At 55.3% G+C, this 12,762-nt stretch overlaps 1 protein-coding gene across 2 annotated transcripts in view; it reads left to right on the forward strand.

Annotated features, from left to right (window-relative positions):
- Window positions 1-12,762, forward strand: part of GRK5 (G protein-coupled receptor kinase 5) — a 253,448-nt gene that overhangs the window by 235,345 nt on the left and 5,341 nt on the right. The window contains exons 13-16 of one of the 2 annotated variants that reach the window (XM_003922149.4): window positions 545-682; window positions 5,510-5,647; window positions 6,000-6,131; window positions 7,844-8,036. In XM_003922149.4, coding sequence (XP_003922198.1) covers window positions 545-682; window positions 5,510-5,647; window positions 6,000-6,131; window positions 7,844-7,942 — 507 coding nt within the window. In that variant the 3' untranslated portion in view covers window positions 7,943-8,036. Of the gene's footprint in view, window positions 1-544; window positions 683-5,509; window positions 5,648-5,999; window positions 6,132-7,843; window positions 8,037-12,762 lie in introns of those variants that run through there. The other variant, XM_074382960.1, reaches the window with a different exon arrangement.

A 12,762-nucleotide genomic window follows, 5' to 3' on the forward strand; every position in this document is an offset into this window, starting at 1 on the left:
GCTGGCAGCCAGCCATGCCCCCTGGCCCTGGGGTGCTTGATCTGTATCAGCTTGACGCATCCTCTAAGCACCATCCGCCTCCCTTGAGTCTCAGCACTCCTAGAGGCCAAGTCCCTTGGCGGTGTCCTCTCTCTATCAGGAAGGGGTTTGCCCCCACGAGGTACAAGTCTTCAAGTTAGCTGAGTACGTGAACAGAGAGAGCTATCGATGCAGTCCTTGCCTTTTGTTGCTTATCTTATGCAGAAGAGGTGACATTGACTTGACACCCATGAAGGGGTGCGCACCGTAACCCAGGAATTAGGTCTGTAGTCCTGGGAGAAACAGATCCAATTCCTGCTCTCCTGGCCCATGCAGGCCCCTAGCCATGCTGGGAACGTGCGGTCACAGATGCACGCCCAGGCTGAGGTAGCCCCGAAACAAGACCCTTGCGGGGAGGGGCAGTGTCCTGGGTTCCTGCTCATGGTGCAGACGCCGTGGAGGCAGGGTGTCCGGACAGGAGGAGAGGCCCCGAGCACGTGGCTTCACAGGCCTCTCTCTGTTGCAGCTGCTCACAAAAGATGCGAAGCAGAGGCTGGGCTGCCAGGAGGAGGGGGCTGCAGAGGTCAAGAGACACCCCTTCTTCAGAAACATGAACTTCAAGCGCTTAGAAGCTGGGATGTTGGACCCTCCCTTCATTCCAGACGTGAGTAGCGCCCCCCAGCCCCTAGCAGCTCCCCTCACAGTGCGCCCAGGGCTGTGCCCCAGCACCGCCTCACAGTGAGCTGGAGCAGAGTGTGGGGCACATTGTGTCTTTGTGGGGAACCAAAGAGTCCCCTCTTGGCCACCCCTCACCCAAGCTGCAGCGGAACTTCACACCAGGCAGTGGCCCACACTGGCTGTCCAGAGACTTGGGCCTGGGGGACCTGGAAAGATTCCTTCTACACTTCAGTTTTCTCCCTGTCCAGTGAAATCAGTAACACCCACGCCTCCCACCTTCCTGGGAGATTTGCGGGTGAAATGAGGACTGAATGGAGAATGCTTTGTCATTGAGGGCTACCACGTTCAGCTCAGCTTGACCAGCATGCATTGGGCACCTACTGTTGATGCCAGGTTCTGGGCCAGGCAGGAACCAAAAGGCCCCTCCCCCAGCAGCTCAAACTGCAGGGAGTCGAATCTTCCCAGGAGGTCCTCAGGTCCCCCAGTCGGTGTGTGAGGCCAGAATCCAGCCGAGGTAGAGCCGCCCTTGAAAGCCCCTATGCAGTCTATAAATCACGGGCTCTCGGGTCAGAGGCCCAAGAGAGCCAGGCCTGGCAAAGGCTGGGTGATCTGTGCGGAATCTGTGCTGGGCTTCCGGGGCCTGCTCTGTGTAAAGTCAGAGAGTTGGAGCCAGGAAGGCCTGCTGTGCCCCAGCTCCTTCCACGCTCCCATAGACAACCCCTGGCCGGGGTGGGGCTGGGCCGGGGACTGTGGAGGCCATGGGAGCAGCAGTGCGCTGCAGCTGAATTGTTCCATCTCCGGAGAGCACATTTACACATCTCTTCCCAATTCCGTGTCCAGTGGTTTCGCATCAGTAGCTTACAGTAGACCCCGGTGGGGGGCATCTGCACTGCAGCAATCTGCAAATGCCACAAATCAGGGCGATCCCATCCCCCTCCTCCAGAACCAGAGGTTATCACTTACTAATACAGTGGGAGGGAGTGGGGACAGTCCTTGGAACTCGGGCACCCCCTGTAGGTGAGGATCCGTGGTCCTCTGGGGCAGCAGCCGGCTTGGGAAGCTGCTGGGTGCGGATCAGTGTCCATGTCAACTACACCACAGACCGTCCAGCCAAGGATGGCATCAGTGTGATGGGTGATCAGGGAATGTTTTCTGGGGAAGCGCGGGGGCCATTGCGAATATAAAGAGTAGGTCGGGCACAGTGGCTCATGTCTGTAATCCCAGCACTTGGGGAGGCTGAAGAGGGTGGATCACCTGAGATTAGGAGTTCAAGACCAGCCTGACCAACAAGGTGAAACCCTTTACATACAAAAACTAACCAGGCTTGGTGGTGGGTGCCTATAATCTCAGCTACTCGGGTGGCTGAGACAGGAGAATAGCTTGAACCCAGGAGGCCAAGGTTGCAGTGAGCTGAGATTTCGCCACTGCACTCCAGCCTGGCAACAGAGTGAGTCTCCTGTCTCCAACAACAACAAAAAGTCACTGAATGCTACCAACTCAATCTACGGATCACCTTGAGCAGGCAGGGGGAGAATGCTAATCGCAGCGTCGCTGTCAACCCTGGCTGCCTGGGAACCACGTGGGCAGCAGGAACAACTCTTTCCTCAGATCCAGTCCCCAGGAGTCGAGGATAAGACTTGGGCTTCGAGATGTTTGAAACCTCCCCAGGTGATTCTGGCGTGCAGCCAGGGGTGAGAGTCACTGTTATGGGAAGTGCCACGTGCAGGGAGTGTGTTGTTTATTTGTTGTTTGCTTGTAGTGTCGAGGGCTTTGGGAGTGTCCACTACTTAGTATCCCAGGAAACCACATAGAGTGAGCAGATGAACATCACAGTTGTGCCATTGGGCTGAGGTCCAAAGTTGGAGAGGACATGGCCACCCAGACGGGGGCGTGGCAAAGGTTTGGAACCCAGGTGGCCATCCTTGTGGCCTCTGGGCTGCCTGTTGCTATGGTGACGGCTGAGATTAGCCACGACAGTGGAACTATGCCCCTACCTTCCAGCACACTCCAGGCCCCCCAAGCCCCAGGGAGACCCGTGGTGCACAAAACAGTTGGTTGTTTCCTTCATGGGACTTCCAATCTGAAGAGGAGGAGGGGTGTCAGCAAAACCCCTTAAAAAGAAGTAGAAATACGAATCACTGGCGGTCATGGGGAAGATGGAAGAGAGCGGGGCCTCCACGAGGAGCTGCCTGGGCATAGCTGGAGAAAAGCGCCTGGCAGCAGCCTGTGGAAGGAGGTGGCTCTGAGGCTCGGGCCAGCTAACCGTCCTGCTTTGCCTGGGACTGTCCTGCTTTTAGCACTGAAAGTCCTGTGTCCTGGTGAAACAGGGACAGTTGGTCACCCTGGCAGTGACTCTCGCCGCCTTGAATCAGGGCATTAAGAGGATGAGGTAACAGAGCCCCCCAAAGTGCACAGCTTGACATGGTGCACATGGCAGCCCACCACAGCGCCCTCCCCTGCCCCCTCCCCCCACATGCCATGAGCCCTGTGGCCCGGGGCCTCTGTTCCTGGCATCTGAGGCCTCAGGTGAGCAAAGGTTGCAGGCCCTGGAGTGCGCAGCCGCTGTGGGCTGGAGACTTCGCCTTTTCCTTGCTGGCCCTCCCCAGGCTGCATGCCAGTCCCCCACAGTTGTCCCCACCAGCACCCCACGATCGTCCCCACCAGCTCCCATGGTTGTCTGTCCCCACACCACTGTCGGAGCTGTTGCCAGGTTCCTAAACCACGAGCAGTGTTAGCACCATCATCTTTTTCACGTCCATTGACTCTTTTTAAAATAAAAATCAATATATTTTGAAAGGAAACCTTTCCAAGGAAGTAATAGCCATGCAAGTCGAGTTTGGGTGTGCCAGGTAACTTTCTGTTCCATTACAGATTTTTAAAATACACTCTTTTTTTTTTATTTTTTATTTTTTGAGATGGAGTCTCGCTCTGTGTCCCAACTGGAGTCCAATGGCGTGATGTCGGCTCACTGCAGCCTCTGCTTCCCAGGTTCAAGCGATTCTCTTGCCTCAGCCTCCCAAGTACCTGGGACTACAGGCACCCGCCACCACACCTGGCTAGTATTTTTAGTAGAGACGGGATTTCACCATATGGGCCAGGCTGGTCTCAAACTCCTGACCTGGTGATTTGCCCGCCTCAGCCTCCCAAGGTCCTGGGACTATGGCCACCGCACCCAGCCAAAATACACTCATTTCTTAATGTTCCTCTGCAAGCCACCCAGGGCCAGCTTCCTGAGCCTCACCTGGGCACCACCTGGGCACCCTGGGCCCCACACCTGGCTCAGTGCCTTCTGTTGCCGTCTTAAAATTCTAAATGTCGAACACGAGGCCCAGTGTTTTCATCCAGCACTGGCGTGTGAATGATGTGGTCTTGCTTCCAGCTAAGTCCGCTGAGTTCCACAGTGGCGTGCACCCCGTTGGGAGCTAGAGGAGTCGCACTCTTCAATTGGACCTTCCTGCCCCTATCCCTGCTTCCGCCCATGTGCACTTGGGCCCATAGTTTACTCTCCTGGGGATGGCATAGCCTCGAGCCTTGAGCTGGAGACCAGAGCAGACCGGACAGGAGAGTTCCAGAAAGTGGCGAGCCCTGAGACCATTGCTAGAAACTTCCTGGCATGGCAGAGCCCACACTGAGCTGGTGCACTGATTCACAACCTTCAATCAGCCAAATGTCAGGAGACTGTGGGCAGGAGGTGGCCTCTACCCTCCAGGGACAGATACGTCACGAGGTCTGCAGATCTCTGGCACCCCACCTGGAGCCGTCTCTATAAAGACCTCATCTCCAGCTCCCCTGGGAAGCTTCCCCACACCAACCTTGAACTCTTAGAGGGCAGGGTCCACCCGGGTTCATCTCTGCCCTGGTCCAGAGCAGGCCCCCAGTGCCCAGTTGAGGGGCGAGTGAGGTGAAAGATATGCCCACCATCATAATGCCAGCTCCCAGTTATGGGTACCAGGCTTTACAGCCAGCACTGACAGCAGTCCTGTGGTCCAGGCGCCTCTGTTACCCCATTTTGCAGGTAAGGAACCAGGACACAGGCCTCAGGGGATATGAGTGAGACTTCCCCAAAATTCCTAAGCCCCGCTACTGGGACTCCAGCCCACGTCTGTCTGGCTGCAGAGCCTGGGTGCTAAACCCCAACCCCTGGCTGCTCCTTCTGTGAGAAGGGCAGGAAGTGTTCCTGAGAGAGCTGTGCTGAGCTCCCCACAGGGGTTCTCCCTCTGTTGCGGGTCTCCCAGGAGCCAGAGACCCTCACGCGCCCTTGCTTTGGCCCTGGATCCACAGCACTCATCCCGTGGTCAGCGCAGCCCCTCCTCCAACAGACACACCTCCCTGAGTCTGGGGCTTTAGGGGAACAAGAATATCTGCGTGGGAGCAGGGCTGCCTGGAGATGCTGAGCTTAGACAGAGGCTCCCTGCTGCCCGCCTCGGGCCCAGCCTGGAGGGAGACCCTGGGATGCCCCGTGGGAGGGGTAAGGGATCAATGGCAGGAAGGAGCCCTGGACTGGGCACCCAGGCACCCCGAGCTCTTGTTCACCCCAGCGAGAGCCCCCTTCATGGATCTGAGAGGGCAGCACTATCATCTGGAGGCCATCATCTGAGGTGGACAGAAAGCCCAGCCAAGCCACTGGGGCCGACCCCTGCCCTGGACTCACCTGTCCCTGAGCTACACGCCCTCCAGCACCACCCTTAGCAGTTCTAGGGGGTGGGTCCTGGGAAGACACCCCTCTACTCCCCCATCAAAACCCCAAGGCCTAGTTCAAGGCCCCCTGGAGCCGTGGGCAGGACACGTGTAACCGGCCCTGTGCCCCTGGCAGCCCCGTGCTGTGTACTGTAAGGACGTGCTGGACATCGAGCAGTTCTCCACCGTGAAGGGCGTCAACCTGGACCACACGGATGACGACTTCTACTCCAAGTTCTCCACGGGCTCTGTGTCCATCCCGTGGCAAAATGAGGTGCGCAGTGCAGGCCACTTGCTTTGCCCTGGGCGGGTGGGAGGGACCAATGGGGGAAGGAGGTGTCGGGGATGTGAGTTTGGTGGCAGGAGGATGAGTGCATGGGCTGTTTTCTCCCTGAAGGCAGCCCATGAGACTGTCAGTGGCAGGCAGGGAGCTGTAACCACCATGGGCGAGTCACTGAGGGGAGCCTTGCCCAGCCCCCGAGACCCGGAGGGGCGTGTGGCTCAGGGCAGGTGAGGCCAGGGGAGGGCCAGCCCCAGTGGCTCTGCTGCTGGGCTTCCTTTCCACCCCTGAAGACAGCCCGTGGTTTTTTTTTTTTTTTTTTTTTTTTTTTTTGCGACCCCTCCAGATGATAGAAACAGAATGCTTTAAGGAGCTGAACGTATTTGGACCTAATGGTACCCTCTCACCAGACCTGAACAGAAGTCACCCTCCGGAACCGCCAAAGAAAGGGCTGCTCCAGAGAATCTTCAAGCGTCAGGTGAGACACCCATGCCTGGCCAGTCCTGACCTCAGCCCTGAGACCCCTGGCTCACTTCCACAGGAAAACAGGAGGGTCTGCAGTCGAGACACGCAGGGGATCTGGGCAGTAGCAGCCTGGAAGGGCGACCGATACATCCAAGCCCCTGACACCCACTGCAGCTGAGGGATCCCCGGGCAGAAGGGCAGGGCCAGCCCCAATTCCCCCTCCCTCTGGGTTTCTCCACCTGGACACTCTTGGCCCCCGGGGCCAGGGAATTCCTTGTCATGGGGACTGTCCTGTGCATCACAAAATTTGGGGTAGAAGCGTGCCCCCACCCACCAGAGGCAGCAGCACACCAGTTGTGATAGGTCACAAAGGCGCCAGACATTGCTGAATGTCCCTTGGGAGAACAGTCACCCTGGTTGGGAACCACTGCCCTCCATGGCCCTTATGAAGCCTCCGTCATGGAAAGATTGAACACCCTAAGCCCAGGGAGAACTGGGAGTAGAAGCTGACCCCAAAGAAACTTCCAGCTCCTGGGGTGGACACCATCCAATGCTGTGCCCTCCACTGGCAGCCAGAGGGGACAGGGCCCTTGAAAAAAGACAGTCAGAGCCTGGCCCTGGGTTAAGGGTTCGTGGGGGCCAGTGGAGGAAATGACGGGGTAGGGCCCCACCTCACCCCACAACCACGAAGATGGCCACCAGACATCCCGTGTTGGCCTGGCCCTTCAGGAAGCTGTGGCCCAGCCTTCCCATCCTGGAACCTGGGGGGTTCCTCCACCTAGTTCTGCTCCCTCCTCCTGCCCAAAAGAGCCAGCTCCGGGATGGGCACACTGGGCTGATGATAATATAAAAACCCCATGCTTCAGCGCTTCCATCAGGTAAAATGGAAGTTCCAGAAAGAATGACCTCTCCCTCCTACTCATGGCCAGGCCCACTAAGAACACCCTGACCTAGAAAGAGAACTTAACCATGGAGTCTTACAGACCCGAGTTCAAACCCAGCCCTAACACTTCTTGGTTATATGGCAAGTTATGGAACCTCTCCCACCTCAGTTTGCCTGCCTGAAACATCAGGATAGAAATGCCCGCTGCCTAGAGCCGTGAAGAGGACAGGGTGAGCTGGAAGGGGGCATCCCTTAGCACTGCACAGGCACCGGCCCCAGTGAAACAAACATTCCTTGCCTCCCTCCTCCTCCCCCCTGCAACATGAAGGGCCCAGCACCCGCAGGAATGTGGAGAGAGGGCCTGAGCATGGGAACGACGGCCTGTCTTTCCCAGCCTGGCACGTGCTAGAGCCCTGTGCATACGAGACCCCATTTTATCCTCCCAGCCACCCTGTGCAGAAGCTGCTCTTCTCCCACGTTACAGGGGAGGAAACTGGGAGATGAAACTGCAAGGCCTAGGTTATTCTGCGAGGGAGGGGCAGGCAGAATTCCGGCCCGGGCAGTGTAACCCCAGGCCTTCAGGTTTCACCGATGTGGATATTACAGGAGGGGCTGCCTCTGCTCTGACTGGAAGTTCTGCAAATTCCATGACTCTTCCCAGGGACCAGATAAAGCCCTGTGCCTCCAGGAGTGGCCCGCGAAACTGGGTCTGAGGGTATAAGTAAGACTGCAAAAGGCAATAAAAAGCAAGGGTTGGAGCTGGCGGAGGCAGCCCCTGACCCATCTCCAGGGCCCCCTGGACTGAATTCTCTTCTCTCCACCCTTGTCTCCCCGAACCCCAGCATCAGAACAATTCCAAGAGTTCACCCAGCTCCAAGACCAGTTTTAACCACCACATAAATTCAAACCACATCAGCTCGAACTCCACCGGAAGCAGCTAGTTTCTGCTCTGGCCCTGAAGTCTGCAGTGGAGCAAGCCCAGACCCCTCTACTTCGAAGCAGAGCGAGTGGAGCTTCTGCTCTGGTGGGGGTGCCAGGGAGCCCCCTGGGAGCCGGGGAAGGAGGCCGTCCATCCCGTCGACGTAGAACCTCGAGGTTTCTTAGAGAAATTTCCACTCAGGTCTGTTTTCCGAGGCGGCCCCGGCCGGGGTGGATTGGATTTGTCTTTGGTAAACATTGCAATAGAAATCCAATTGGATACGGCAACTTGCACGTATTTTAATAGCGTCCTAATTAGAACTGAATTTTGTCTTTATTATTTTTAAAGAAGTTTTGTAAATTTCTCTACTGTCTCCGTTTACATTTTGTATATTTGTATTTAAATGAAAGTCAGACTTTGAGGGTGTATATTTTCTGTGCAGCCACTGTTAAGCCATGTGTTTCAAGACGTTTTAGCAGGGAGGGGTTTACCGAAAAAAACAAAAACAAAAATGTGACTCAAGACTTCCAGAGCCTCAAATGAGAAAATGTCTTTATTAAATGTAGAAAGTGATTCACACCTCACCTTTAAAGGGTTGGTTGTATTTACCCACCTCTATCTCTGGAGCTGTCTCCTCACATGGCGTTACCCTTCTGTTGGTTTCGAACAATCTGAATTAAATGTTCCAGACACACGTGGGACTTCTCCCTCCCAGCCAGAATGTCCTCTCCTGGGGCCCTTGGAGTCACCTGGACTGGGTCCTTCTCCTCCAGGGGCACGCTGAGCCACCGTCGCACCCACCTCTGTCTGCTCACCCTTCCAGAAGGCAGCTGGCGCGGATCTAAATGTTTGCAGCCCGGTGGGTGATGGGACGCTTTCCTTTTAAGCAGGTCCTAACTGCCAAAGCCATTCGTTTTCAAGAGGCTTGCATTGGGGATTTTTGTTCTATTTTTAACAGAAGCATAGGATCGTAAAGATTTGTCATGAAACCTAAGTGTTCCAAAGCCTCAGGGCCCACGGGAGCATTGGGAAGTGAGAGCCAGCGCGCCCATCCTGAAGGACCACCACCATGTCTATAGCCGGGAGGGAGGCTGGCCCAGGTCCCGGGAAGTTCCTTAAGTGTTCACAGGGTTTCGAGACCTTCACAGCCCCACCAATGTGCTGGCCCATGTGGCATGGATGGGCAGTCTCTCCGGGCAGATGAGAGGCCCTAGGAGAGACTGGGCCACCAAAGAGCTCAAGGCAAAGTCACTGTTCCTTCCCCAGGAAGGTGGGGCAGAGGCAGAATCTACTGGACATTTCAAAGCATAAGGCAGGAGCTCCCAGAGGACTTGGTGACTTTGCCAGACCAGGGGCCTCTGAAGGCAGCCCTCAGACCCGTTTGGCAGGGCTGCCCCTCCCCAGGGAGCAGCTGGCCACCCCCTACTGTCTCTATGAAGTGACCAGGGGTCAGTCTGCTCCCACCTCCCGTCCAGGACAGGGTGAACATTTGACCTTCCTGTCCCCTGACTGGCTGAGCCCCTGGTGTCTGACTCTGCCACCCTGCAGCTATCAGGTCTCCCACCATGTGGACACCACCCTGCCTGCACTGGCACCTCCTGTCAAAATGCGGTTCCCCAGAGTCCACCCCAAACCACAGAATGAGAATCTGCAAGCAGTGTCTAGGAATCTGCAACTTTTAAAAGCTCACCAGATCACTCTGATGACCCTGGAGTGTGAGCACCCCTGCTGTGGGCTGTCAGCAGGGCTTCGGGGGTGATCGTCCCAAACACATTTCTCCGGGAGACGCAGGCAGCATTGGCGCAGGAGGCGTGGGGAGGACAGTCATGAGCACACCAGCCGCCATGCCCGGTTTCCATGCCCTTCCCGTGGACTCCGTCCTTGGGTCCTGGGGCATGCTGCTAAAAGGGGCCTGGCCTTTGGGACTGATCATTTTGAGGTCCTTTTACAAAGAAATGGGGAGAAGAAATAGCTGGGATTCCCTCAGATCTTTTTAATGTGCCGTATTTTTCATTCAAGACCAGCTCTTGTCGTATGAGGCTCCTTCCATTACCTTTCTTGGGCTGAATACAAAACAAATGCAGCCATATTCAAGTTTTGCCAAGGAAGAGGAAACTGAATGGCATTTTAAGATCCTCAAGCTTTGCTGAACTTCCTTTCTCAGTGAAAAGAAGGACGGTCACTAGCCCAAGCCACCACCCCAGCCACCCATCCAGGAGGTTGGCTCCTTTTGCCCAGTTCATAGCAGCTCAGTCCCTACCAAATGGATTCTTGGTGCTGGGAAGTGACCTCTCTTTATTCCTGAAAGCCAGTGCCCTGTCCATTTGCCATAGAGAATCCCCAAGGAACAAGAAAGATGACAGGAGCGTGGCTGCCATGTTTCCAGGTCATGAGAGCTGCGGTGGTACTGTCACAGCACCTGCGTGTGGACTCTATGATAACTTGAGTCTTCCGTCACGTTCGCCACCTGCCCTCCCTGGGTGCCCAGCGGAGATGGGGGCAGAGTCACTTGTCCTTCTAAAGCCTCCTGTTCCTTCTGGCTCATGCATTGCTTTGTGGCAAGAGAAAGGAAGTCTTTAGAACAGTGCCTGGGAATCAGCCCTTCTCCCTACCAAGTCGCCAAATCCCATCCCTTCCCCGCCTCACTCCTCCTCCAACCTCGGTTTCTATAGCCACGTTTTTTTTTTTTTAAGACAAGATCTCATAGTGTTGCCCAGGATGAAGTGCAGTGGCATGATCCTAGCTCACTGAAGCCTTGAACTCCTGGGCCCAAACTGTCCTCCTGCCTCAGCCTCCCGAGTAGCTGGGACCATAGGCATGCACCACCACACTCAGTTAATTTTTAAAATTGTTTATAGAGACGGAGGTCTGGGTATGTTGTCCGGGCCGGCTCAAACTCCTGGGCCCAAACTGTCCTCCTGCCTCAGCCTCCCAGGTAGCTGGGACTGTAGGCGTGCACTACCATACTCAGTTAATTTTTAAAATTGTTTATAGAGATGGAGGTCTCGGTATGTTGTCCAGGCTGGCTCGAACTCCTGGGCCCAAGCTATCCTCCTGCCTCAGCCTCCCAAAGTGCTGAGATTACAGGCATGAGCCACTGTCCCTGGCCTATAGCGGTGTTTTTTTTTTTTTTTTTTTTTTTTTCTGAGGCAGTTTCACTCTTTTTGCCCAGGCTGGAGTGCAATGGCACCATCTCCGCTCACCATAACCTCCACCTCCCAGGTGACTTCAGGCTCCAGAGTAGTTGGGATTAAAGGCATGCACCGCTATGCCCGGCTAATTTTGTATTTTGAGTAGAGATAGTGTTTCTCCTTGTTGGTCAGGCTGGTCTCAAACTCTCAACCTCAAGTGTTCCGCTCGCCTCGGCCTCCCAAAGTTCTGGGATTACAGGCATGAGCCATCACACCTGGCCAGCGGTCATTTTTTAAAAGATATTTTAAAATTAAAGACAAACAATACTTTCTGCTCATCTGCCTGTCCAGGATAAGGCATATTTGGACAGTGAATGGATTTAACTCTCTTTAATGCATTTGAGCTCATCACATAAGAGGCTTTCTGGCTCTAGGCATGACATTTTTTTCACCATCCGTTCTTTGACTTCGAGCCTTTGAGGTGACACGTGGGGATCTCTTAGAAGCGTCTCTGCTTCCACATTTCAAGAGATAAGCTAGTGGACACAGGCGGTCTCTGCCATGATCACCGTGATGACCTGCAAGTGTTTATTGAGTCCCTCGGGGGCCCCCAGAGTAGCACCCAGGACAGCAAGAAGACCCAATCCCTGCCTTGCGGAGGATGCACTTAACCCACAGCAACTCATTCTCGCCTCTTCCTTGGCCGGAAACCCCAGACTCTAGGGCTGCTCGCTCTTGCTGCATCCTGCGCTGCCACAGGAGGCTTCCTGAAAGGCATTGCCCAGAGGGGCGGGGGCAGGGAGGTCTAGCCTGCTCCACAGACAGCTGAGCGGCCTGGGTCATACACACACCAGCAAGCAGCTGCCGAGACAAATGGTGGTGGGAAGTCCTGCGAACACACACAGCCTTTGATTGACAGCACAAGAAGGATGGGGCTGCCTGCCTCAGAGCCCCGGTGAGCCCCTGCGGATACCGAGTACTCCCCTCCCTCAAGCCTGGACGTCTCCATGACTCCCCCAGGAGCCCGGCCCCACTGTAGAAATCCCTCACCTTCCTCCACACCCTGTCCTTTCCCCAAAGGCTCGGGTTATCAGTTCCAGCTACCCATCGACTTTTCCACTGAGCCACTGCCCTCAAAACGGAGAGGGCACCACAGCCTCCTTGAACCTGGAATCCCAGGTCTTGCCAAAGGGGACAACGGCTTCTTGGATAATTGGAAGTCTCTGAGAAGAAAAGGAAATGCCTGAGTGACACTCAGCTGTCTTCTGAGGTCCCCTGGTGTGCACACACGTCCTTCTGAATACTGCACGTCAAGAGGTGGTCTCCCATTGTCATAACTTGACACTCTAAGACAGGATCTTCGAGCTTTTTAGGCCTGACTATGGAAAGATAGTGAGCATAAAATCTTTGTGCGTCTGGAAGTGACATCGCTGTGTGAATTATGAACGCAGAAAGCTTCCATCTTCCTGATCACAACAGACCACGACTGCAAAGCCCCCTCTCCCAGAGACCCCTTCTGCACCTGCCCTCCCCCGTTTCCATCCAGCTGTGGAAGCTCAGATGTATGCAAGTCAATTCCTGCACAGGGCTGGGGTGTCTCATCTGGCCTAAATTTAAAGGCTCGTGCTGGAGACAGTGATTGAAAACATCTGAAAAGCCAGCTCTCCCTGGCAGAGAAAGACATTTCCCCCAAAGCAGAATCTAGATGTCT

This window comes from Saimiri boliviensis, chromosome 12, assembly GCF_048565385.1.
Source record: "Saimiri boliviensis isolate mSaiBol1 chromosome 12, mSaiBol1.pri, whole genome shotgun sequence".
In the NCBI taxonomy this organism is placed as follows: domain Eukaryota; kingdom Metazoa; phylum Chordata; class Mammalia; order Primates; family Cebidae; genus Saimiri; species Saimiri boliviensis.